The sequence below is a fragment of the Meriones unguiculatus genome, chromosome 4 (assembly GCF_030254825.1).
Source record: "Meriones unguiculatus strain TT.TT164.6M chromosome 4, Bangor_MerUng_6.1, whole genome shotgun sequence".
NCBI lineage: Eukaryota > Metazoa > Chordata > Mammalia > Rodentia > Muridae > Meriones > Meriones unguiculatus.
In genome coordinates, this window is record NC_083352.1 from 90,889,669 (window position 1) to 90,915,831 (window position 26,163).

At 52.9% G+C, this 26,163-nt stretch overlaps 1 protein-coding gene across 1 annotated transcript; it reads left to right on the forward strand.

The window, feature by feature from the left end:
* The first annotated feature begins 7,727 nt into the window (after positions 1-7,727).
* Plbd2 (phospholipase B domain containing 2) lies at positions 7,728-25,975 on the forward strand. Its single transcript, XM_021633182.2, has 12 exons — positions 7,728-8,045; positions 12,759-12,852; positions 17,234-17,392; positions 18,677-18,777; positions 18,960-19,174; positions 20,500-20,597; positions 22,802-22,962; positions 23,508-23,603; positions 23,775-23,846; positions 24,428-24,580; positions 25,021-25,183; positions 25,385-25,975. The coding sequence occupies exons 1-12, from the start codon at positions 7,768-7,770 to the stop codon at positions 25,550-25,552; spliced, it is 1,758 nt and encodes a 585-aa protein (XP_021488857.1). The 5' UTR covers positions 7,728-7,767; the 3' UTR covers positions 25,553-25,975.
* Positions 25,976-26,163: the final 188 nt, after the last annotated feature.

The window sequence follows — 26,163 nt, forward strand, 5'->3', positions numbered from 1 at the left end:
GAGAGAAGTCTGAGAGGGAAGCTTAGAGATTCTGTTCCTGAGGGTGGAATGGAAGGGTGAGAGCTGAGGTAATGAAAGGGAAAACAGGGCGTGGTGGTGTGTGCCTGTAGTCCTGGCACTCGGGACAGAGGCAGGAGGATGGGAAAAGGAAGGCCAGCCTAGCCTTCCTTTACAGGTGGTGCACGCCTGTAATCCCAGCATGCGGGGAGGCAGCGGCAAGCAGGTAGATCTCTGTGAGTTCGAGGCCAGCCTAGTCTACAATGAGTTTAGGACAGTCAAGGCTACACAGAGAAATAATGTGGTGGTGGTGATAATGGCAATGATGAAGATGATGACGAGGATGATGGTGATGTGTTTTTAAACAAAAACCCAAACATTCTATTTTACCAATAAAGACTCAGGAGCCAGATGCTGGGGTGAAAGCCTATTAGCTCAGATAGGTAGAGAAAGCACCCAACTGACCTTCCTAGTCAGCCAACTCCTGAGAAAGACCTTCTCCACGCTGACTTAAAAAAAAACCGCGAACTAGTTGGGTGTGGTGGTGCACACCTTTAATCCCAGCACTTGGGAGGCAGAGGCAAATGAATCTTTGTGAGTTCAAGGCCAGCTTGGGTTACAAAGTGAGTCCAGGACACCAGGGCTACACAGAGAAACCCTGTCTTGAAAAACCAAAACAAAAAAAACCAAACAAAACAGGGGCTGGAGAAATGGCTCAACAGTTAAGAGCACTGACTGTTCTTCCATTGGACTCAGGTTCAATTCCCAGCACCCACATGGCAGCTCACAACTGTCTGTAACTCCAGTTTCAGGGGACCCGATACCCTCATATAGACATACAGGCAAACACCACAATAAAAATACATTAAACAAACAAAGCAAAACAAAAAACCAAACTGAATGTCCCTCCTTTCTACTTCCTGTGCATCTCTTTATCCTGGACTTCCTGTCACTCCTGTTTTTTTTTCCTATATCCACTTCCTGTCAACTGGTTGCTTGCTCTGCCTCTTGACCTGTGGCTGACTATTTAATCTGCTTTACAGAAAGCTCTTGGATTAAAGGTGTGTGCTAGGGCTACGCCACAGCACACATGTTTACAATAATCAGAAAACCCACCCTCGATCAAAGGTGTGCGCTAGGGCTGAGCCACACAGCCACAAACAGGTTCTTCCAGTACACAGTCTCGGGATTCACAGTGTGATCAAATATCCTGCAACAGTGATGATGCCGATGATCCCAGAAGACTCCAGGTGGAAAAGGTCTCCTGCTGCCTGCGAGCCTCTGGCTGCAGAGCCTGAAATGCCTGGATCTGAGGTTCCTCCTGAGGTCGCTCAGCATTACCCTCTACAGCACCCCTTCAGGGCTAGGCACCCACTAAGCCACTGAGCTGCACCTCAGCCTAGAAGACTTCAGCAAACATCAAGACGGACAGCAGTATAGCCCGACTACCTCGCTGCTCAGGCTGGTGGGACAAGAACAAGCAAAGCCTAGCTGGGTTCCAGTTCAAGGGCAGCCTGAGCATGTAGCAAAACCATTTCCCAGGATTCTAAGTGAAAAGCGGGCCGCAGTGCAGTGCAAAATTCATTGGTACGGTGCTTGCCCAGGGTCCTCGAAGCCATAGGATCAGTCCCCAGAACCACAATTAATTAATTAATTAATTAATGAACACACCAGGGGCTGGTAAGATGGCTCAGTGGGGAGCGTGGGCACTTGATGCTAAACCCAACAACCTGAGTTTGATCCCTGGAATCTAATTTCCAGGAGTAGGATGGAGATCCTACACCTGGAAGTTGCCCTCTGACCTCCCCATGCGCAACACTCTGTGCAGGCATTTGTGTGTGTGTGTGTGTATGTGTGTGTGTCTCTGTGTGTGCACGTGTGCGTGTGCGCAGGCACCCCCCACCTAAATAAACAAATGTAATGTATTAAACAACTTTCTTGTAGTACAACATCTGGCATGTTAAAGTATACAGGTGGGAGAGGAGGGAATCTGCAGTCAGGATGAAAAAGAAATAAAATTTAATAATAATAATAATAAACAGCTGAACAGGTGTGATTGCTAGAATCCACGTTGTTGGTTCTTATCTGTTTTTGTTTTTGTTTGTTTTTTTAAGACAGGATCTCAGTATGTACCCCTGGCTGACCTGGAACCATCTGTGTAGACCAAGATGGTTGCAAACTCAGAGATCTGCTTCCCTGGTGCTGGGATTGAAGGTGCGCGCCACCAAGACCCAGCACCCTCACCACAGTTCTTGAGTGTACTGGCCCGGTTTCACTGTGTCACGTGTCACAAAAGGCAGGGCAGGGGTCACTATGAAATTCCTTCCCTCGAAGGGAAAGATTCCCTACCTGTATCCGTGAGCTAGCTGCATAACAGCCACCCAGCGTCACCCCTGTCACACGCCAGCATCTTAATAAGTGTCTGAGTGTCCGACAGTCATGATTTGGGGAGAGGCCCGGGGGAAAGGGTCTGGCTCAAGCCCTTTTGCTTGTATGTCCAGCCTGAGTCTGAGGCTGCTTAAACGGTTGCCTTTGTCTGTGTAGCCCCAGCACTTTTCCGAGTGAGCCCTCTGCCAATTCCTGCCATGCCAGCGCAGATGCGTGTTCATGTGATACCTCAGGGACTGGAGAGCAAAGGGGAAGCTACATGAGCTTCTGGGAATCTGCAGTGTGGAGCAGTGCCACCTCCCTCGTAGTCACTGGCCCAGCATGTTCACAGAGAGGAAACAGCTCCTGACTCGCCAAGGGATGTGGGTGGCAGGGCATGTGACACCCAGGACTCTGATGTGACCGTATTCAGAAAGTGTCAGCTGCCACTGCATTTTGCCCCACAAGTGCCCCCAGCAGGGGCTTTCGTGAGGAGGAGAAGGGACTATATTGTGCAGTAGGAAGTGGCAGGACCCCCAAGTCCCACTGGGTGGATGACTGCCATTCGGACCCATCCTGTTTTCAGTCTCTATTTTGAGGCAAGGTCTCTCTATGTAGCCCAGCCTGCCTTGGACTCCTGATCCCCCTGCCTCAACCTCCTGCTTGGATCACAGGCACGTGCCGGCATGCAGCTCCTGCCCTCAGTCCCTTGTGAATTAACCCCAAAGTCAACAAAAAGCTGCGATGTGCTGGGGCGTAGTTTATTTGACCAGCATCTTGGAAGCCCTGGGTTCCATCCTCAGTATCACATCAGCCTGGAGTGCTGGTACATGCCTGAACCTCGGCACTCAGGAGGTGGAGGGAGGGCATTGGGAAATCTAGGTCAACCTTGGCTACAGAGTAAGTTCAAGGGTAGCCTGGGCTACATGAGATTCTGACTAAAAACAAAAACTAAAAAAAACCCAAAAAACCAAAACACCAAAACAAAGTGGGTGGTGGTGGCTCACACCTTTAATCCCAGCACTTGGGAGGCAGAGGCAGGTGGATCTCTGTGAGTTTGAGGCCAGCCTGGTCTACAGAGTGAGTTCTAGGACAGCCAGGGCTACACAGAGAAACCCTGTCTGAACAAACAAACAAACAAAACCAAGGAAACTGCAGCCATTGATGGGGGACCTACAATACTTGTGTGCGTGTGTGTGTACTGAAGGAGAGGGACTGTAATCTCTTTCACTGATGGGAGCAGTTGCTGCTCGGGGACATGACATGTCTGTCCCCAGGACATCCACTGGGAAGTGGCAGAGACTGAACAGCAACCATGTCTGAGGTGCCTTGCCCTCCAGGCTTGACATCCTGGTTTGCCCACAGGTAAGGCCAGATCTGCCCCTACAGTCAGCATGCCCACCAGTTTCAGAGGCCAGAGTGTGGGTGGCAGCTGGGACACAGAACAAGAACCTGGGGACAGTGCCAGCAAAAGCAGTAAGGGAGACCTGAGGTTGAAAGAGAAATGGGACTTTCTATTTCAGTCTGAGAGGCCCTGAGACACTGAGACAAAGAGGTTCCTTAAAGATTTATAAGCCTCACCGTAACTAGTATCCTTCCCAATGATGTCCTTACCTTTTTTTTTTTTTTTTTTGAGACAGGGTTTCTCTGTGTAGCCTTGGCTGTCCTGGACTCACTTTGTAGACCAGGCTGGCCTCGAACTCACAGTAATCTGCCTGTCTCTGCCTCCCAGAGTTCTGGGATCACTGGTGTGAGCTACTGTGCCCTGCTTCAATGTCCTCACCTTAACTAGTATCCTTCCCAGTGAGGCCCTTGCCTTCACTAGTACCCTTCCCAGTGAGGCCCTCAGCTGACTAGTACCCTTCTCAATGGTGCTGGCTTCCCTGGGCAGAGTCACACAGCACCTGGTGAAATCTGCCCCAGACTCGGGGAGCTCATTACTGTCTGGCTGCTGAAGAAGTAGCAGATGGTTTCACTGGGAGAGAAGTTTCTCATGGGCTCTGGCTGGCTGATGGGTGTTCCTCGGCTGGACTCTCCCTTCAGGACACCGGTGACAATGGTCCTTCTGGATCATAAGGGCCTTGATTCATGTGTCCTTCGTCCTGCCGTGTCACTCTGAGTTTTTTTGAAGCAATGGCAACACGGTTTGGACCCGGCTCTGAGAAGGAGGATGCTGGATGGAGCAATTAGCAGGACACGCTTGTGCAATCACTGGAAGCAAGCCAAGTGTTTGGCAGATAGGGATCAGACGGGAATGCTGCTTCACCCTATGGCTGCTGCCTCAGTGACAGTGAAGCCGAACAACAGCCAGGCATGGCGGCACACACCTCTCATGCCAGCTCTCAGAAGGTGCAGGCAGGAGGATCTCCCTGAGCTGTGGGCCAGGCTGGTGTACAAGGGAGTTCTAAGCCATCCAGGGTTACATAGTGAGGTCCTGCGTGAAACATACAAACAAACAAACAAACAAACATAAAAAAGGCAAACACACACACAGACACACACACACACACAGGGTGCATGGGCGACCATGCCTAACCAGTTACATGGGTGCCGGGGTCTGAACTCAGGCTCTTCGGGGTGCCTTCTCCTGTGTGGCGGCTCTAGAGCAGCAGTTCTCAACCGGTGGGTAGTGACCCCTTCGGGGCTGTTAAACAACCCTTTCACGGGGGTCGCAGAACAGATCTGACATTTATAATTCGGTTTACGTTACATTATGATTCATAACAGTGGCAAAGTCAGTTATGAAGTAGCAACAAAATAATTTTATGGTTGGGGTGGGGGGTCACCCCACCATGAGGAGCTGTATTCAAGGGTTGCAATGCTAGGAAGGTTGAGAACCCCTGCTCTAGCCAATTACGGCATGCTCAGAAGGTACCCAGGCTGTGGAGTAGCATGGACCTACGTCCGAGAGTGCGTGTGCATACGTGCACGTGTGCATGCGTGTGGGTACTGTGTATTACGACAGCATTGCCCCCAGGGATCAGATACCTCCACTGTACCTCTCTGGTGTGCCTATCACCTGGTCCCAAATCCCAGGCCTGTACCTGCATCCTCACTGTCCTGTGGGGTGGGTTGTGTTTCCTGAGTCCTCTGCAGAGGCGAGTCAGGTGAGGCTAAGACTCCTGGCATCACCTGTGGCCTAGGGCTTCAGGAAGTGAGGACTGGAACCCAGAGCAACCTCCTCCCCGCTCCAAGCAGGGCCTTGCGGTTCAGAGGAGGGCAGGAAAATCAAACGTGGACGCGGTTGTGTGTCCCCTGGTGGCCAAAAAGGGTAGTGCCCATGGTGTTTCCAAACCGGGTTGGAATTTCTCCCTGTGCTGACATTTCTAGTTTTGTGACTAAAAGTCACTCTACCCGCTTGAGCCTCAGTTGTCCCAGCCTGTTAAGGACCTGATGACTGAAAGTATTTTCAGTAAGGGATTAACAAATGATAGCACTTTCTGGAATTGGTGCCAGGGGAATAATTCTCTCTAGAGGGTAAGCAGGCAGCTCTGTGCTTTCAGGTTAGCCTTTCATGTAGTCTTGTTTCTGTTTTTAGGTAGGGTCTCATATTCCCCCAAAATGTCCTTTAATTTAGTGTGTAGCCGAGGCTAATTTTGAACTCTAGGTCCTTCTGCCTCCAACTCTGGAGTACTGGCTTTACAAGCATGAGCTACCATGCCCAGCAAGGGACCTTACATTGTTCTTTTCTTTAAAGATGGGTCTGGGGTTGGGGAAAGGGCTCAGCAGATAAGAGCAATGGCCGCTCCAAAGGAACCAGGTTTGATACTCAGCACTCGCGTGGTGGCTCACAACATCTGTAACTCTAGTTCCGAGAGAACTGACATTTTGGTGTGGGCCTGATGCCCAGACGTACATGTGGGCAAATCATTCGTACTGATAAGTAAGTCTCAAGCTGGTGATCCTTCTGCCTCAGCCTGTGAGTGAAGGACTTGCGGGTGTGTGTTTCTTTAAGTGTGTCCTGCAGGAAGCACCTTTCTCGTCCTGTGAAACAGTCTAGAAACACATGCACCAGAGTAGGGGTAGAGGAACATATCGAGTTCTTTTTTGGTATGGGGACAAAGGTCTCACAGTGCAGTTCAGGCTGGTCTGGAACTCTTGGCAATTCTCCTGCCCCAGCCCTCCTGAGAGCTAGAATTAGGGATGTCATAATTATAGAATTATGGATATCACTTTGTTCAGGTGAACTCAAGGAGTGTTTCACTGGTCAGAAGCACAGGTGGCCAGTGACGTGTCATGGTCATGCACACTTAAGCCCTTGGCGTCTGGTGTCTGGTGCCTGCTACAGGTTGAGGATCTGAATGGTGAACTGCCAATCACCACCTTCTTTTGTGTTACTTTTCAGACAGGATCTCACTTTTTAGCCCAGGTGGGTCTTAAAATCTTTGAGAGTCTGGGTACAGGTACTCTAACACCCAGCTTTAAGAAACCATTTATTTCCCCAGCACTCAGGAGGCAGAGGCAGGCAGATCTCTGTGAGTTTGAGGCCAGCCTGGTCTACAAAGTGAGTCCAGGACAGCCAAGGCTACATAGAGAAAGCCTGTTTCAATGCCCCCCCCATCATTTATTTTGTCATAGAATCTCATACAGTGACCCAGGCTAGCCTGGAATTAACTCTGTAGCTCAGGCTATCCTGGGTGACATATTGAGACTGTTTCATTAATGAACAGATAAGTAGGAGAAAGAAATTGTGGGCTAGGAGATGGCTCGGCAGTAAAGAGCACTTGATGTTTTTGCAGAGGACTTGAGTTCAAGTCCCAGCACAAACATCAGCCAGTTCACAACAGGGATTATAACACTCTTTTCTGGCCTCCACCTGCGTCCACATTCTCAAATACACACAGATAAATTATTAAAAATAAAGGAAATCAAGATCGGAGAGATGGCTCAGTTGTTGAGAACACTTTTTATTCTTACAGAGGACCTGGGTTCAGTTCCCAGAACCCACATGATGGCTCCTTACGATCATAATGCTAGTTCCAAGGGATCCAATGGTCTCTTCTGACCTTTGAGGGTAACGGGCACTCACAAACTGCACATACATACATGCAGACACAACACTCATAGACATAAAAGAAGAGAAATATATCTAAAAATAGAAAAAATTAAAAGAAGATGTGGAAGGGAAAAAGGAACAATTAAAAAGAAAAGAGAGAAGAGGGGAGGGGAGGGGAGGGGAGGGGAGGGGAGGGGAGGGGAGGAGAGGAGAGGAGAGGAGAGGAGAGGAGAGGAGAGGAGAGAAAAAACACACAAAAATACACTAATTCCTGAGAAGGCGGATCCTTTAAGGCAGGCCCCGCCCCTGCCTGCCACAGACTCCTCCTACCCCAGAAACCTAAGAGTAGACCCCGCCCTAGCCCCGCCCCACGGAGCGACAGTCACGTGGTCCGGCTGCAGCTGGCGATGGCGGCCCCCATGGACCGGAGCCTCGGCAGCCTGGCTGCCCGGGTGCTGCGGCGGGTGCTGGCGCTGGCCTCGCTGGCCGGGCTGTTGCTGAGTGGCCCGGCGGGCGCCCTCCCCAACCTGCGGAAGGGCTGGCAGCGCCCAAACCCCGACCCGCCCGTCTCCCGCATCCGCTCTGTGTTGCTGGACGCCGAATCGGGCCAGCTGCGCCTGGAGGACGGCCTTCACCCTGACGCGGTAGCCTGGGCCAACCTCACCAACGCCATCCGCGAGACCGGGTAAGGTTTGACCGTCCCCGCCAGCAGCGGCGGGTAACAGGGCCCTGGACTGCCGCCCTGCCGACCTGGGGAGTCCACAGCCGGTTCAGGTCTTTTTCTCCCTCCAGAGCCAGGTCAGCAGGTAGTTAACTCCCATCCCTAACCTCAGGGCTCCTCCCTGAGGGACCGGGGACCAGGCCTCTGTCCCCATGGGCCCCGCACTTAAGGCGAGCTGCCCTAGAACTCTCTTGTTTGTAAAGCAGGCTGGCCTGGAACTCACACGCAGATCTGTACCTGTGTGCTTCTGCCTCCGGAGTGAGTGTTGGGTCACCAGACCAGGGCTCTACTGCCCTTTTGTCCCCGGCCTGAGGGATAGTGACAGTTGTCCAGGATCCCAGGCCTTTTTCTCCTTCCAGAGCCAGGTGTGCGCCTGGCTCCAAGCCAAAGGGAAAGTTGAGGGGCCCTAAATTCACACGCATAGACAGTATGCTTGTTAGGTGTTGCTGCTGTTCATTCGGGGACTAGTTTATGGCCCAGTGCTATAGAGCTAGCTTAGCTGCTCCGTGTTATCACTGGCACTCTTGGAACACAGGCTGGCCCTCTCATCTGTTGTCTCTCCCACTGTGGGCCCAGAAATTGAAAGTGGGTTCTTGTGAGGTGTCTGGATCAGGAGTAACCACTTGTGCTCAGTCATTCTTATCGTGGTGTTTGGCCTCAAGGACCCAAAGCCAAGCAAGATTTGGGCTGAGAGAGGCACAGGCAAGACCCAGAGGAGGCCAGAGCCAGCAGTCTGCCTGGAAACCCAGATTCAGACTGTGCTGGAGGGGGTGGGGTGGGGGAGGCTGCATGTCCCCACCGGTCCTTGATGTACTCATTCTCAGAGGACACAGCTTCCTGCAGTATGGGTTTTACAGGTTTGGGGGATGGGGCACAAGATGCTAAAGACATCTCCAGTGTTGGTGGCCCTGGGAAGGTTGCTGCAGAGGTGGGGCCAGTCGGGGAGGCTCCCAGGGAGAGAAGGCCGCTGACTTGGCTCCTCTCTTTGAAGGGAACCACAGCTCTGGCTGCCATGGGGGCAGCCCCCTGTGACTTGATCTGGTGGCCTGTCCTCTGCCGACTCACGTAGTTTGGCTCTTGTGTAGCAGAGTCAAGAGGGCATGAGGAACCCCAAGCATGGATGCAGAGGTACAGGAGCGAGGCATGTGAGGGGAGGGGGCTTGGGACACAGGAGGACATAGATGGGCTGGGAACATTTACAGCTACAGTACCCACGATAGTGGGGGAGGGTCTTCCTTGGTTGTGTTGGAAATGTCTTTCAGCCTCAGCCGCCACTGCTGTGTGACCCAGGGCAAGAAGCTCCCTTTCTCCGAGTCTGTTTTCTTGCCTGAGATGGGGTTCAAAGGACCCCACAGTCTCACTGGGACTTAGAAAGCACCACTGTTGATTGAAGGAGAAATGAGGGAAGGAAAGGAGTAAGGGTCCTTCAGCCATTTTATGATTGGGGAAACTGAGGCTTCTTACCATGCTGTCCTCTTTTCTGCCCTCTCTCTTCTCTCCTATATCACATGCCTCCACACTGTGAGACTCCAACAGGATGGGGAGTTCATAGAGGGAGACCCTGGTTTACAGGCAGAAAACAGACCGCTGGGGAGTTGGGTCAAATTGAAGACATCTGGCCTGTCTTGGTCCCCTGTCAATGGGAGCTCCAACCTGACTCACTCTTTTGGAAGGCAGAGGGTAGGAGCTACACTCTCCTAGAATTAGTCCCCCTCTTTCTGGAGGGTTCATCCTTGCCATTCCTGGGGTTGTTGGGGTAAGTGCCCTCTCCCTTTCTTCTTCCTTTCTGCTGTTGTGAGTTTGGCTTTTCAAGTTTTAAAGTTCATTTATTTACTTATGGGGCAGTGTAGGGGGCCCACGTGTATTATGATGTGTGTGGAGGTTGGAGGACAACTTGAGGTATCATGTCTTTTACCACCAGTTAGTCCTGGGGACCAAACTCAGGTCATTAGGCTCGGTGGCAAACGTCTTTACCTACTAAGCCATCTTGTTAGCACATGAGTCTGACTTTGGACCAGCATCCAACACAGCCCTGAGACTGTTAAAATTTGGTATGTAGGGGGTGGAGATGTCCCATTGCATAGCCTGTGCCAGCCTGGTTATGGCCACCACCCTGGGGGAGTTAGGCCTCTGACTCCCTTCTTTCTTCTCAACTGGATTCTACCAACCAGAAAGCTCTCTGCTTGGAGCCAGTCTCCATGAGGTAGAGTGGAACAGAGGGAGGGAGGGCAAGTTAGGAAAGCAGCAGCATCTTGGATCCACTGCAGCTGGGGAAATGGGTCAGTAAGGCTGAGTTTCCTTTGAAGAGTGGTTAAAGAGAAACCCATAGTGTGTAGGGAGTCGATCAAAGGTCGTGACAGGAGAGAGTGGCCTCTGGAGACTTGAGACCCCTGCTGACCTCTCAACAACAGCTCGTCTCATCCATCTGTTCCCTCCTTCCCCTTACACACACATACACACACACACACACACACACACACACACACACGAGGTTTCCCTGTGTAGCCCTGGCTGTCTGGGAACTGCTCTGTAGACTAGGCTGGCCTAGAACTCAGGGACCAGGGATCCACCTGCCTCTGCCTTCCAAGTGCTGGGATTAAAGTCTTTTGTCACCACCATCTGGCCATAAATAATTTTTAAAAGATCTGTTTTTAAGTATGTGTGAATGTAGGTAGGACATCTACCTTGAATGTTCCTCAGATGCTGCCCCCCTCCCCCCCACAGGGTTTCTCTGTGTATCTTTGGCTGTCCTGGACTTGCTTTGTAGACCAGGCTGGCCTCGAACTCTGTGATCTGCCTGTCTCTGCCTTCCTGAGTGCTGGATTACGGGTGTGATGTGTGCCACTGTGCCTGGCTGCCACCATGGTTTTTGAGACAGAATTTCTCACTGGGTAGGGCTCCTTGGTTAGATGAAGCTGGGCTAGCCAAGGAGTCCCAAAGATCTGCCTGTGTGTTCCTCCTCAGTGCTGGAATTACACACACAGGCCACCATGCTTGTGAAAGAAACACTTCACTGATGGAACTGCTTTTCCAGCACATACCTTCTGTTTTTGGGAAAGGGTCAGCTCTCAAGGGCTTTGAACTTGTGATCTTCCTGCCTCCACATCCGGAATGCTGAGATTGTAGTCATGTGCCACAATGCCCAGTTTATGTAGGGTTGGGGGAGGAACCCAGGGCTTTGTGCATGCTGGGTGAGCACTTTACCACCTGAGCTGCATCGAAGCCAGCCTTTTCTACAAAGTGAGTTCCAGGACAGCTGCATGGAGAAATCCGGTCTCAAAAAGATTTGTTTATTTGTGTGTGTGTGTGTGTGTGTGTGTGTGTATATGTAAGCATGCATGTGCACACGTGTGTGTGCCATGTGCATGCAGGTGCCTGCAGAGGCCCAAAGGAGACCATAGATCTCCAGGAACTGGATTCACTTGCTCTTGTGAACTGTGTGACGTGGGTGCTGGGAACCAAACTTGGGTCCTCTGCAAGAGCAGTGCCCCCTTGTAACTGCTGAGCCATCTCTCCAGCCTCTGGAGAAATAAGGCAGTTCTATTAAGAAAAGGAGAACAAGGGTTGAGGCGATAATTTGTAACACCACCATCCTGGGAGAAGTGGAGCCTTGGGGAAATCAGGTCTCGGTGAGAGACTTCATCTAAAAAAAAAATCCTGCTCTGCCCTTGGTGACCTCTGACCCTATATAGGTTGGGCATTGGTCAACAGTGCTTTATAATAGTTCCAACAAATAACTGACCCTCATGGAGCTGAGCCACTGGGCCTGCTATGCTTCAGCCCTTAGCTGTGCAGGCCTGCTCCACCCTGGGTGATTCCATTCCTGGGAACTGTGGGCTGGTTGTGATGTCCTTCCATGGCATGGCACAGGCACAGGACTGGGGAGCCAAGAGGGCGCTCGTTCTTACCCGCACTGTGTCAGCCCTTCCCTTGTCCCACTGGGCAAAGCAAGCCACATGTGTGACCCGATGGACATGTGGGCAGGGCACATGGCCATGGCTGGAGGTACTGCAGAGGCTCACAATAACACCAGAGGACACAGGGCTTCCATTGCTTGATGACAAGCTCTGGGCCTCAGTCCCCTCCTCCTGTATGCGACAGTGCCTACCTGGAAGGGCTGTGGGGTTGCTGCTGCACAAAAGGGCCATGGCTGCTGGATCATTGCCGGTCACATGACTGGGACATGGATTGGCACAGGTGGGAAAGAGGAGGCAGGTTTAGTCTTTGTTGGAAAGACCCCCTTCCTGTCTTCCATGCAGCACTTCCTGTCTCAGGGGGGCCCAGAAGCTATGCAGGTGCAGACAGGGAAGCTGACATCTGTGTGGGCAGCTCTTGCTCCCTGGGCTGTTTTCATGGTCCAAAACTGCAGGCTGGTCAGGCACAGTGTCGCACACCTGTGATCTCAGCACTTGGAAAGCTGAGGCAGGAGGATTGGAGTTCCAGGCCAGCCTGGGCTACATAGTGAAATCCTGATTGCAAAAGGGACATAAACCAAAAAAAAAAAAAAAAAAAAAAAAAGTGTGGGGGGGTGCTGAAGCACTTGCCTGGCCCATGAGGCCCTGGATTCCACCTGATTGTAACAAACAGGAAGCCAAGCCCCAGCCATGAGTCTGGCTGTGGCGGCTGGCTTTGCAGGGGTCCCTGCTGCTGACTGAATGTCCTCCCTCTCTCCTCCAGGTGGGCCTATCTGGACCTGGGCACAAATGGCAAGTACAATGACAGCCTGCAGGCCTATGCAGCTGGTGTGGTGGAGGCCTCTGTGTCCGAGGAGGTAAGGCCAGTGTGGGAGCCTGGGATAGCAGCTGCCTGGCCTGCCCTGTTCCACCCTCCCGAGCCATGACTTACTCAGGGCCTTTGGTGGGGTCGGTGCATGTGCTGAGGGGTCCCTGCCTCCTGTCCTCCATGTAGGGGAGAAGAACCTCTTCTTCAAAACAGCACATAAATCTGGGCATGGTGGAACACACTAGTTACTGCATGAGTTGGGAGTCTTAAGGCAGGAGGATTGATGAGTTTAAGGGTAGCCTGGGCTAGAGACAAACAAAAACCCTAGGCTATGACTCAAGCCTATTGTCCTAGCAATTGGGGGATGGAGGGACAAGATCCAGGAGTTGAGAACCAGCCTTGACTAACCCCCTGAAAAAGGAAAACAATGAAATCTATTGGCTTGGGGTAAATCTCTAGGGTTGTGCAGTTAGACCACTATCCAGTTCTAGAGTCTCTTCATTACCCCGGAAGGAAGTACTCTCTGGCCCACAAATGCTCCATCCAGCCTCAGGCACCGCTTGGATTTTGTTACTCTGAACATCTCATAGAATTGGAATACAGTGGGACGTGCCACCTCTCCTGGCTTTTGTTTTTGTTTTGAAGTAGGGGCTCCAGTAGCCATGGCTGGCCACAAACTCAGTGTGTAGCCAAGGATGTCTCAGAACTTCTGATTCTCCTGCCTCCCGTCTCCCTAGTGCTGGGGTCACAGTAGTGTGTCACCACCCGGTTCTTGCTAGGATGGGATCCAGGGCTTATTGTATGCGCTGGGTAGTGCAGCCTTTTATAACTGTTGCTTGCCACAGTGTTTTTATTATTATAATTATTATTATTATTTGTACATTCTAAAGAAATGTTTTTTAGTTCACATAATGGGTTTCTTGATGACGTTTTAAATTTATTTTGTATTTGCCTGTGTCTCTATGTGTGTATGTGGGTACACGTGTGTCAGGATTCATGTGTGGAGGTCAGAGGAATCTGTTCTTTTTTTTCACTATGGAAGTCCTAGGGACTGGACCCAGGTCATCAGACTTGATGGCAAGCTCCTTTGCCTGCTGAGCCATCTCAGTGGCCCCAATGTAAAATTTTTATGAACACATGTTTTATACTTCATCTGTGTCTCGGCTGCTGCTTTCTTTGTTATTTTTCTCCCCTCCCAGTGACCCCTTTGCCACCTAAATGGTCCATGGTTTCCCTTCTGCCTACGTGTCTTTTCTCCCAATTTGGTGTTTTTTGAAAGATTTTTTTTTTATTTATATGAAAGAGTGAGACAGACAGAGAGAGAGAGAGGGAGAGAGAGAGAGAGAGAGAGAGAGAGAGAGAGAGAGTCACGTATGTTTGGGTACCCAAGGAGGCCAGAAGAGTGTCAGATCTCCTGGAGTCAGAGTTACAGAGATGCAGGGAACCGAACTCTGGCCCTCTGCAAGAGGAGCAAGCAGCATGGAGCCATCTCTCCAGCCCTTTCTTAAGATGTCAGGGTCTTACTGTGTGGCCCAGGCTGACTTCTAACTTGAGATCCTCCTAACTTGGCCTCCTGAGTGCTGGGATTATAGGGTGTGCCTTTCCGCCCACCTTTTCTGATACTGGTGATTAAAGCTAGGACCTTTTGCGTGTTGGGCAAGCCTTCTCCCTCTCATCTCTACTCTCAGGCTTCTCTGCACTTTTTATTTTGAGACTATCTCATGAGCTTGCCTAGCCTGACCTTGAATTCACTCGTTAGTCCAGCTGGCTTGAACTTGTGACTCCCCTGCCTCGGCCTCCTGAGCACTTATGCCATTGCCTCATGTGGCTCCTACTTCTGTTGAACTAGTTTTTCTGCATGTGTCAAGTCCCCAAATAGCATAGACTTTTGTCTATCTGGTTTGGAAATGTAAAAACGGCAGTCCTGGTCTGGTGTCCTGGTCTGGTGTCCCGGCCATCAGAAATCAGCTCTGCCATGGATAACAGCTTTGCCCACACTGGGCGGTGGTGGGAAGAGGACACCCATTTTGGGAAGTTCCTGGGCATCAACTTAGAGAGTGGAATCTGTTCAGGGTCCAATGGCCACTATTTGAGTATGTATCTTATTGGTGACCCAGGCAAGGCGCATGTCCCAAGGGGCTAAAGTGAGAACACCCAGAATGGCAGGTGGGACCCGACTGAGGCCCTGTCCTGATGGAGCCTGATGGAGCCTGATGGAGCCTGATGGAGCCTGATGGAGCAGTGACAGTGAGGGACCACGAGAATATGAGCTGTGTTGTGGGGAATGGAGGACTCATGGGAGTAGCATCATAGGATTCTTCATAAGTTTAACTACCAATTAGGCCTCCCAAAAAGCCTTTGTGGTTGGGGACACTGAGGCAAGGCCATAGTGGCTGTTGTGCTAGGATCCCGAGGGACATGCCTAGCACTTTGCCTGTGTCATCTCACTGGGTCTTCATGCAAGCCCCTGAGGCTGGCCTGGCTGTCTCCACTGGGAAGAGGGGGTGAAACTCGGGGTCCTAAGAGGTAAAGGCGCTTCCTTAAGTTTAGACAGCAGCCGTTCAAGCCAAGGAGCAGCATTCATATCCAGTTCTGTGTGGCCCAGATCTTCAGTTTGCTTTATTGCTGCCTCCTGTGGTTGGGTAGTGGGTCATGACGAGTCCCCAGCTGAGTCCACCTGAGCCTTAGGTGGAGCAGGCCATTCAGTGCTCCGCAGGCTCCAGAAGCCACAAGGAGACAGGGAGCATTAGTGGGGCCTGGAGGTGAGCAGGATTTGGGGTGTATCACTAGGCAGGCCGCCCTCGTGGTGCAGAGGCTTTCTAGCTGGGTGAGGTGTGGCTGGAAGCTGTCGTCAGTGGCTGTGCAGGACTGGGGCTTTGGGACTTTGCAAAAGCAAAAAAGCGTATCTTGATGTGGGCCAATCAGCCCTGTGAGTCAACGTCTGGCTGTTTTGGGGATACAGGTACTTGCCTACCTGTGCCTTAGTTTCCCCAACTATAAAGTGGATGTGTTGGTTTCACTTCATTGTAATGAAATACCCAAGATGATGAGCTCATAAAGGTTCATAGCTCTTACGGCTGCAGCCCAAGGCTGGGTAGATCATTGCTTTGAGCCTCTGATGGAGTCTGGACAGCAGTGCAGGGACATATACATGGCAGAGCAAGATATTCCCTTCGTGAGCCAGAAGGCAGAAGTGGACAGGGAGAGTGGGTCCCAGGTCCCCTTCCAGGACAAGCCTCCGAAACCTTAGGCTCTCCTAAGTCCTGTCTCCCAGCAGTGCTGCGCAGTGGACCAAACCCATAGCAGCCCCTGGACAGCCAGCCCAGGCTGGACCACTTGTGGGGATGGCAACCACATCACCTGCTCAGAGCACTGGAGGCTGCAGCATATCCATCCATCTGTGAGATGCTACTCATTGGCATGAGCCACAGGCCAGCAGCCCGCCTCCCAGGGAGCGTCGGCCGTGTGCCCTGGTTTTTCTGGGCTGGGTCAGGCTGATCTTGGTGGGCTCTGTTGTACTGCCGTAGTCAGCTGGCAGGGCTGGATGGCCTGAGATAACCTCAGTCATGTGTCCATCAGCTGGGGGACAGGGAATGCTGGCAGGAGTCCCTTCCCCAGCAGGCAAGCCCAAGCTCACCCACCCTGCACCTGGGCAGTGCCGACAGCCTGGCACACTTTTCTGGCCCAGTGAGTCAGCAGGGGGACTTGTTTTGTTTCCTCTGTTCTCCATGCTTGGAATAGAGCAGGGGGAGCTGTCCAAAACACATGCTTCAGGCCAAGAGCACTGGTACATGCTTGCAGTGCCTGGAGTAATCCTAGCAGCCAGAGGCCAAGGAGCGTGAGGCTGTCTAAAAATCCAAGCAATGGCTGGGCATGTGGCTGCATTTGTAGATAGACTGCCAAGTATGCACAGGCTCTAGGCTCCACCCCCAGCACTGTATAACCAGGCTTGGTGGCACACACCTATAACCCGGGCACTAGGCACGTGGAGGCAGGAAGATCAGTTATTCAAGGCCAGCCTCACCTACGCAAGACCCCACCTTCAAACAACCAAAACAAAAGGAATAAAATCAGACCTCAAGTGCTAGGCTGTGGTCAGGTGGCCTTGCAGACATTTGCTTGGCTTGCGTGAGGCCCTGGCTCCAATCTCCAGTACAAACACCAACAGAAACAACCCAAGCCCCCATATTTGATGGCAAGAGCACATTGCCCCAGCAACAGAGGAGGAGCAGTCTAGTCTAGACCGTCCACGTCACAGGCCCTGAAGAAGGGAGACCTAAGGCCATTTGGGCCTTAAGGGGGGGGGCAAGGGCCACATGGGGGTGTGTGGGAGCCATGTAGGCTGGGGGCTGTCTCTGCGCCCTGGCGGGGCGGGTCCTCAGGGTCCTGATGGAGAGAGCAGCAGCTGCTCTGCCCTTCCCTCCACACAGCTCATCTACATGCACTGGATGAACACGGTGGTCAATTACTGCGGCCCCTTCGAGTATGAAGTTGGCTACTGTGAGAAGCTCAAGAGCTTTCTGGAGGCCAACCTGGAGTGGATGCAGAGGGAGATGGAGCACAGCCCGGACACTCCGTACTGGCACCAGGTGGGCTGGGCTGCCCTGCTTGCAGGAAGGTGGCTTTTTGGGGTGTGCCCATCGCCCGTGCAGTCCCTGACTGGCCCTTAGTGAGCCAGAAGCGCAGCCCACTCTAGCACCCATCAGCATCTGCGCTCCTCTTCCCCAAGCTGCCGTCCTTCCAGATGTCCAGCTCCGCCTTCCTGCTAGCAAAGAACCTAGGTGCAGCTAAGTGGTGGTGGCGTGTGGTTCTTGCTGCCAGGGAGGTGGCGGGAAGCTAGACACAAGTGAACACCATTAGAAAGGGAGGGAGGGAAAATTGAAAGCGCACAGCATAGTCGAGCTTTGCGTTTCCTTCCTAGGCTGAGCTCTGACTGACCGAGTGCTAAGGGCGAGGTCCTGGGCAGTTGGCTCCTTGGCCTTGGGCTGCTGCCTAGGTCAGTGCAAAAGCCACAGAACCTGTGACTTCTCTACAGACCTGAGGGTTTAGCAGCTCAGGCAGTAGCCTCTCTGGATGGCTGCCGCCTGTGTGCACATCCTTCAGCGCTCACGCCGTTCTCCTCCCTACACATAGTTCCCTTGCCAACCCATCCCCTGGCACCTGTCCTTGCTGCATCAGGTTTTCTTCCCTCACAAACCCACTCATCCCTCCATGTATCCACCCACCCATCCTTCCGTATTTCTGCTTACCCACCAACACACATCATCCCATCTACCCTCTAGACCACCCATGTGCCCCCTTCTGTCTCATCCGTCCACCCACCCAGATGCATGGACTTACTAAGGTATCCATTCACCGAGCAATACTTCTAGCCACCCACACTTGCACACATCCACCCATCTACCTTCTAAGTCCTGTTGATCCATCCATCTTTCTGTCTGTCCATCTGTCTATCCATCCCCTCCTGTCCATCCATCTATCTTGTCTGTATGTAAGGAAGTTCCTCGTATGTGCTGAGCACCAGCCAAGACTCATGAGAGGCACCTGTGATAACTCTAGTTACAGGTGCTGAGGCAGAACTGGCAGCAAGGAGAAGGCAACCATAGGACAGATGCCAGGGGCAGCCAGCATCTAAGACTAGGGAGATGTTGGCAGGCTTTGTGGAGGAGGTGGTTTTTGACCCAGGTTCTTAAGTGAAGGTGACTTGGGGTCAGCCTGAGGATGTCATAGATTTGATCTGTTGAAAGCAGGAGAGGGATCAAGGCTGGCTGGAGGATATGGAGCACCCCTGGGCCAGGTCAGGGCCCCTGAAATGGTGTAGAAAAGGTAGCCTGGGGGTAGGAGGGCTCATCCTCCCTTTGCCCCTCCCCTAGGTGCGGCTGACCCTCCTGCAGCTGAAAGGCCTGGAGGACAGCTACGAAGGCCGTTTAACCTTCCCAACTGGGAGGTTCACCATCAAACCCTTGGGGTTCCTGTAAGTGCCCCCCCCCCAGCCTGTGCAGGATGGGTAAGAAGCCATGAACCTCATAGTCCTCCTGGTTCCATGCCAGCTCTGCCACTTCCTACTCCCAGACTACATGGGTCGACTGACCCCTGGAGCCTCAGCTATGGCATGGGTGCAGAGTAGCTGCTGACCCTCCCATCCTGCCTCCTCAGCCTGCTGCAGATCTCCGGAGACCTAGAAGACCTAGAGCCAGCCCTGAATAAGACCAGCACCAAGCTTTCCTTGGGCTCCGGTTCCTGCTCTGCCCTCATCAAGCTGCTGCCGGGCAGGCGTGACCTCCTGGTGGCACACAACACATGGAACTCCTACCAGAGCATGCTACGCATCATCAAGAAGTACCAGCTGCATTTCCGGGAGGGGCCGAAAGGTGGGAGAAAGGAGCATCCTGAGAGAGGGTGGACGTGAGCATGCACACAGGGCTGGGTCCTTGGGCGAAGCTCTAGAGCAGTGCCAGGGAGTCCTACTTGGCAAGCAAGGCCTTCAGCGGGCCCCCAAAATTACCACCCCCATTCACCCCTCTGCCTGCACCTACCCTCCTAAACTTCTACTGTCTCTATCCTGGGAATTGAACCCTGGGCCTTCTTGCCTGAAAAGTGTTGTACCACTCAGCTCCATGTCCTGACTGGCCTTGGATGCTAGCGTGTGCCCAACATAAACCATCACCCAATGAGGCAGACAAAACAATGGCAATGGGGAGAAACCAGTTGTATATAGCAGGGTGGCACTGAACTAGAAGTCTTCCTGCCTCAGCCTCCCTCATACTAGGATGGCACACTCAGCACCATGTTTCTTACATTTTTAACCCTTTAAAAACCTACTTAAGGGCTGGGCATGTGGCTCCTCAGCAGAATACAAGTCCCCCCAAACAGTACCACCAACATGCTCTGGAAGTCGTGTGTAGGGCAAGTCCTGCCAAACAAGGAGGCCCTCCTGCATGTGACCTCCTCAGCCCTTGGGAGGTTATCCCTGAGGATTGGTTGTTTCCTTGTAGCTGTGCCAAGGTCACTTTTGATTTTGCATTGCTTTATTCCTCATTTAGTATCAGTTGTATACAATCACAAACCCAGCGAGACCAGAGTAGACGCCCCACTCCACTCCGAGCTACCCACTTGCAGACAGACCCTCCTGATGAAGTGGGAGCCGTCTACATTTTAAGGGGATTTATTTATTTGCACCTTTATAAACGAATTCACCACTCCGCAGTGTTTACGGGAAATCTGTTTCGAGCTGCACCGAGGAGCATCTTGCTCTCTGTCATATTGCATGTTTGTTATGGAACCAGTAAAGACAGTCAGTGGGGCTCTCCCCCCCCTTCCTTTTCCTGCTGCTCCTTCTTCCCTTTCTTCCTGTTCCTCCCCTCTTCTCCCTCTTCCCCTTCTTCCTTTCCTCTATCCCATCTTCCTCCTCTGCCTCCCACCCCGCTTCCTATTTGAACTAGAGTCTCATCATATAGCTCTGGCTGGCCTAGAACTCACTGTATAGTCCGGGTGGCCCTCCTGCCTCACCCTTGCGCTACTCACATTCCAGGCAGGTGCCACCCACCTGTTTCACTTGAAGGACCTGCTTTGCTTTGACAAAGGGATGAGAGTGGGCCTCCTGAAGACTGCTTGATTCCCACTTGAGGCCCCAGCCTTGGGGGATGGGAGGTGGGGTCTCCACAGGGCCTGCCTGACCAGCTCCTACCCTCCCCAGAGGAGTACCCCCTGATTGCTGGCAACAGCTTGGTCTTTTCATCTTACCCGGGCACCATCTTCTCCGGCGATGACTTCTACATCCTGGGCAGTGGGTTGGTGAGTAGCTGAGTCACGTGCTCCCTGAGGACATGGCACACAGAGGCTCTGGGGATACAGTGAAGGATAAGGTGTGCAGGGCCTCTGAGCTCTGAGAGAACATACATCCCTAGGAGCTACTGGTGTTGGGGACCATGGCAAAGTCCTTGCACGGCGGCCTTGGTTTGTTTTTCTGTGTTCAGCATAAACACCTTCTTTTTGCCAGTGACCTTGCTCTCCAGTGACCCTGCCTTCCCCTGTTCCCACCCCCTAACCTGGCCAGTTCTGAGGAGCTGCTGTTTGCCGTGCTTTGTCTCCTCTGTTCCCCTGGCTGCCATCCAAGCCCCTTTAGAAATCTGTCCCTGGCTGCTGAGATCTGAGACTGATGCGCCAGGAGACAGACTTCGCTGCAGAAAGCGCCCTGGGTACAGCGGACGCGAGGGCACTAGGAGGGGTGGTGGGGCTCGCGTCCCTGTTGCTTCTTCCTAGTGTGGGAGAGGCTTGGGAGGGCTAGGGGCTGGGAGGCAGCCCCTGAGGGCTTTAGTCCAAGAAGCTTTCCTCCCTCCCAGAGGGTCGTGTGTGTGTGTGTGTGTGTGTGTGTGTGTGTATGTGATGGAACTGGAAGCCATCAAACCCACTGCCCCTCCCTGTATTTGTGTCCTAAACCACATTTATAGTGTAGCATGCTAGTGACCTTCCCAGACTCTTATTTGTTTGCTTTTTTATTGAGACATAGTCTCACTGTGTAGCCCTGGTTTGCTTAGAATTTGCTGTGTAGACCAGGCTGGTCTTGAACTCAGAACCTGTCTCTGCTTCCCAATTGCTGGGTTTAAAGGTATGGGCCACTATACCCAGCTTTTATTTTATTATATTATTTTTTTATTAAATTATTTACTTTACATCCCTATCACAGCCCCTCCCTCCTCTTCTCCCAGTCTCACCCTCCCCAGCTTTTATTTTTTATTTTTGTGATTCTATCTATCTATCTATCTATCTATCTATCTATCTATGTATCTATGTATCTATTTTAAGGTAGTATATCATTCTATAACTCAGGATGTACTGGAACTCAGTGTGTAGCCCAGGCCAGCACCCCTCCTTTCTCAGCCTTCTGAGGAGCCTGGCATTACACGCCTGTGCCAGGCCTAGCTTTCTTCTCTTTTTATTTTTTATTCTGGTTTTCTAAGACAGAGTCTCATGTAGCCCAAGCTGACCTGTGTAGCTGAGGTTTCCTTGAGCTCCTGATCCTCCTCCCTTCACCTCCCTAGTGCTGGGGTTAAAAGCTGTGCAGCACTATGCCTGGCTTCAATGTCTTTCTTAAAACACTGGCCTAGGCTCACACCTGAAACCTTAGCGCTTGGGAGGTTGAGACAGGAGAATAACCGAGAGTTTAAAGCCAGCCTGGTCTAACAGTGTGAGATTATAAATGCCTCCAAAAATAAATAAAACTTTGAAACACTGTCATGTGGGTCTGTGTGTGACTGTGTCACTGGGGAGGGTGGGATGGCTAGATTCTCCTATAGCATCCTATCCACCCTTCAGCTGCCAGGATGTGGCCATTGGGAAGTTCAGTTTCACAGGCAGTGCTTGGTTGTTGATCCAACACTGTTGTTTTGTCTGAGATGGGCCCTTACTCTGTAGCCCTGGCTACCGTGGAACTCACTGTAGACCAGGCTAACCTCAAACTTGTGGCAATCTTCCTGCCTCTGCCTCTTGAGTACTGGGTTATAGGCATGTTCCACCATGCATGGCTGGTTATGCCTTGGTTTTAACTAATGAGAACAAGGTGTGTTTATCTAGACACATAACAGGTCCGGGGCTGTGAGGTGAGAGGCTTCATAAGCAGCAATGGGCAGCTCATGACTCTAAGGCAGAACGAGGTGGGCAAGCTGGGGTCTTGACAAGGTCTCTGGCTACTGGGGCTCCAGGTAAATAGCCTCAAGCCACCAGCTGTCCTTGTAGACCTGGGAGAAGGGGTGGGAATGAGATGCTGCCTCTTGGGGGAGAGCTCACTCTGTGACAAGAGAGGCACTTACGAATCTGGTCCCCAAGGCAGAGCTGGGTGCATGGGCCTGAGTCTCCCCCAACCCAAGTACTTCTCCAAGGAATCCCTGAGGGGTGTGCACCACAGCAGGTTAGGGCTGTGAGAAAAGCGTAAGCATTGGCTTCTGAGCTGAGACTGGCAGGGCGGCCACAGAGTTCCCAGCCCAACTCTTTCTTCACAGGTCGCCCTGGAGACCACCATTGGCAACAAGAACCCAGCACTCTGGAAGTACGTGCAGCCCCAGGGCTGTGTGCTGGAGTGGATTCGAAACACGGTGGCCAACCGCCTGGCCTCGGACGGGGGCACCTGGGCAGAGGTCTTCAAGCGCTTCAACAGCGGCACGTGAGTGCGTTCCCGTTCTGCAGCACCTACCTGCGGACCATTTAGTCCCCAGACCAGAGGGGACCCATGGGGCTCCAGGGTCTTCTGCCCAATCTCTTCTCACAGATGCTCACTCAGGTAGCTTGAGCCCCTTCCTTGTTTTATACAGTGGTGAAACTGAGGCTCAAGAAGAACAGGAGTTTTCTTTTCTCCTCTCCTGCAAGCTCCTCCTCTGGGGGCTGTCCAGTTGGAAGAAGTGTGACTTGAGGGCTCAGATGTGTGGATGCACAGAATGTGCATGGGAAAGGTCCTGGGAGCCAGCTGCCAGAAGTGTGTAGGTGTCAGCGCCTGGCTGAGGAATTGGACCTTTACTCTAGGAAGTGCTAGGGAGCCATGGGCTGTACTTAAGCAGGGAGACAGCCCGGGTTTTGTGGGGTTTTGGGTCAAGCTGCAGCGTCAGGGTTCACCAGTCCTGGCTAGATGGGGTACTGGAACAGGAGAGATGCACCGGAGAGGGCTGCAGAAGGGTTCCAGGCCTGATGTAGTTCCTTCCTTGTATCTGGCAGGTATAATAACCAGTGGATGATCGTGGACTACAAGGCATTCGTCCCCTTTAGGCCTAGCCCTGGAAGCCGGGTGCTTACCATCCTAGAACAGATCCCGTGAGTCCCTGGAGCAGCAGGAAGAAGGGAGGCTAAAGGAGGGATGCCCTTGCTGGGAACAGATTCAGGACATAACACAGTTCCTGCTCTGGGTGGAGAGGGCCCTAACACTGGCTTTCCTCACACAAGGAGTGTCTTCTCACTTGCTTTGTCCATTCCTCCTGGTCTCAGGGGCATGGTGGTGGTGGCCGACAAGACTGAGGAGCTCTACAAGACAAGCTACTGGGCCAGCTACAACATCCCGTATGCATCCGTCCTTCTCATGCCTCCCGTCTCCCAGCCTGTCCTCTCTGGCGCAGGGTCCTTCCCCAGGTGGCATTTTAAAAATGCAGCGCAAGGAGATCTGCTTGCTCTCCTGCTGAGAAAGCTCCAGGTCATGGGTGGCCTCCAGTTCTAGTACCTGCTGCTTGGTGTGGCCACACCTTGGGACTGGGCATTGCCAGGCATTCAGCTGGATCTGCCCCTACTTCCTGGGAGTGCAGATGCCCACGCAGTCCCCAGGCTGAAGCCAAAGCGTGGCCGGGGCAGCCTGAGTCTCAGCAAACCCAGTCTTAGCTGGGTCCTTACATCCTGTGGTTCCCGAGTGCAGCAGCATGTTCTCATTTCACAGATGTGGAAACTGAGGCAGGGATCCTGGCTCACCCACAGCTCCATGGTTAGAGAATAGTGAAATGGTTCCTCCCCGACAGCAGGAGAGGACCTTGCTGTACCCTGACTGCAGTGACAGCACTCCCACTGTGACTGCCCCTCCCACCGTGCCGGCCCCAGCCCCAGCCAGCTGTGCGGCCAGTGGGGGTCGTGGGTGACCACCCTTCTCCCAGCAGGTTCTTTGAGACTGTATTCAACGCTAGTGGGATGCAGGCCCTGGTGGCCCAGTACGGAGACTGGTTCTCCTATACCAAGAACCCTCGAGCCCAGATCTTCCGGAGGGACCATCCACGGGTGGAGGACATGGACTCCATGCTCCGGCTCATGAGGTGGGTCAGCGCACTCCTGGCTTGCTGTGGAGAGTAGCCTGTGTGTGTGACAGGACTACCAAACCTTGCGACCAGCTGTGGTCGGCGGCAGGTGGCGGGCCCTGCTCCTCACTGTCATTAGGGAGGCCCTTCCTCCCGGAAGGTGGAGATACCTGCTCAGGACCCAGGCTGGAGCTGAAGTGTGATCCCCACAGATGTTGTCAAGGAATAGACTGGGTGTGTCTGTCCTGCTTGGAGGAGGGGCCTGGAGAACCTCCCTCAGGAAAAGCCGAGTGATAAGGCTGGGGTGACCAGTGGAGGGGTAGTCCACATCTGCCCCTGCCTGAGCCAAGTGGTTTTGGCAAAAGCCCAGAAAACTCGGGAAGCTTCAAGGCCACCCTGTGCCATGAGGAGCTTGGCTTTTCCCAAGCGTGACTGTCGTCCCTTCCATCTGCATCTAGGTACAATGACTTCCTTCATGACTCTCTGTCGCTGTGTGAAGCCTGCAACCCGAAGCCCAATGCGGAGAATGCCATCTCTGCCCGCTCTGACCTCAACCCCGCCAACGGCTCCTACCCATTTCAGGCCCTGCGCCAACGTGCCCATGGGGGCATCGACGTGAAGGTTCGCCACCCAAGCCAGTTATCACATGCCTCGGGGGTGGCTGGGTGGGACAGGTGCAAGGTCAGAGGTCAGACCCTGGCTAAAGTTGGGTCAGGTTAAGGGGACATCTGCTTTGGGGTCAGCTTCAGAATGGTGCTCTAATGAAAGGTCAGGGAGAGAGCGGGGCTCCACCAGCTCAGTGGCATGCTCTCTGGCCCTCAGGTGACCAGCTTTTCACTGGCCAAGTCCATGAGCATGCTGGCAGCCAGCGGCCCCACGTGGGACCAGCTGCCCCCGTTCCAGTGGAGCAAATCGCCCTTCCACAGCATGCTGCATATGGGGCAGCCCGACCTCTGGACGTTCGCAGCCATCCGGGTCCCGTGGGACTGAGACTCTACCTCTGCCCAGCTGCCTCTGTCCTGTGTGGCCAGGAGGGTCACACACCTGCCGTCCACCCCTCAGGGCTCTGTCCTCACTGGACTCTGGTCCTAGGGGTCTCCTTTGCAGGGACACAAACCTAGTGAGCTCAGAGCTGACTATCTATATACCCTGAGCCCGGAGCCCCTTCATGGCTGTTTCTGTCTCTGTCATCAGTGTGCTGGGGCTTGCTCAGCTGTGGGCTTGGTGGGATTCTGGGCATCATTCTTCTAGAGCTGGTCCCTCAGTGTGTGGGGACACTGGCGGGGCTCATCATTGCTGTCATTACTGGCCTATGGGCCCATCACCTCAGGAAGCAGTCCCTGCATCCCCTCTGGGCAACTTTCCTGAGGGCAGAAGCTTGAAAACAACAACCAAAGTTTCTGACTGCTTGTAGCTTCAGGGTCTTTGAGTCTTCTTTCTGCAGGCGGGGTGGACCATCACCCCACACTCCTACTCCAGCCCCCAGCCAAGCCTGCCCTGGCCTCCTGTTAGGTGTTCTTGGTCCTCTGAGAGCCAGGGAAGATGTTTCAGGGTACAGAGAAAGATTGAGCAAAGCATGGTAGCCAATACCTGTCATCCCA

Coding starts and splice junctions, on each gene's coding strand:
- Plbd2 (XM_021633182.2), top strand. CDS start 7,768: ATGGCGGCCCCCATGGACCGGAGCCTCGGCAGCCTGGCTGCCCGGGTG. Junction 8,046..12,758: donor AACGCCATCCGCGAGACCGG/GTAAGGTTTGAC, acceptor TCTCTCCTCCAG/GTGGGCCTATCTGGACCTGG. Junction 17,393..18,676: donor ACACTCCGTACTGGCACCAG/GTGGGCTGGGCT, acceptor CCCCTCCCCTAG/GTGCGGCTGACCCTCCTGCA.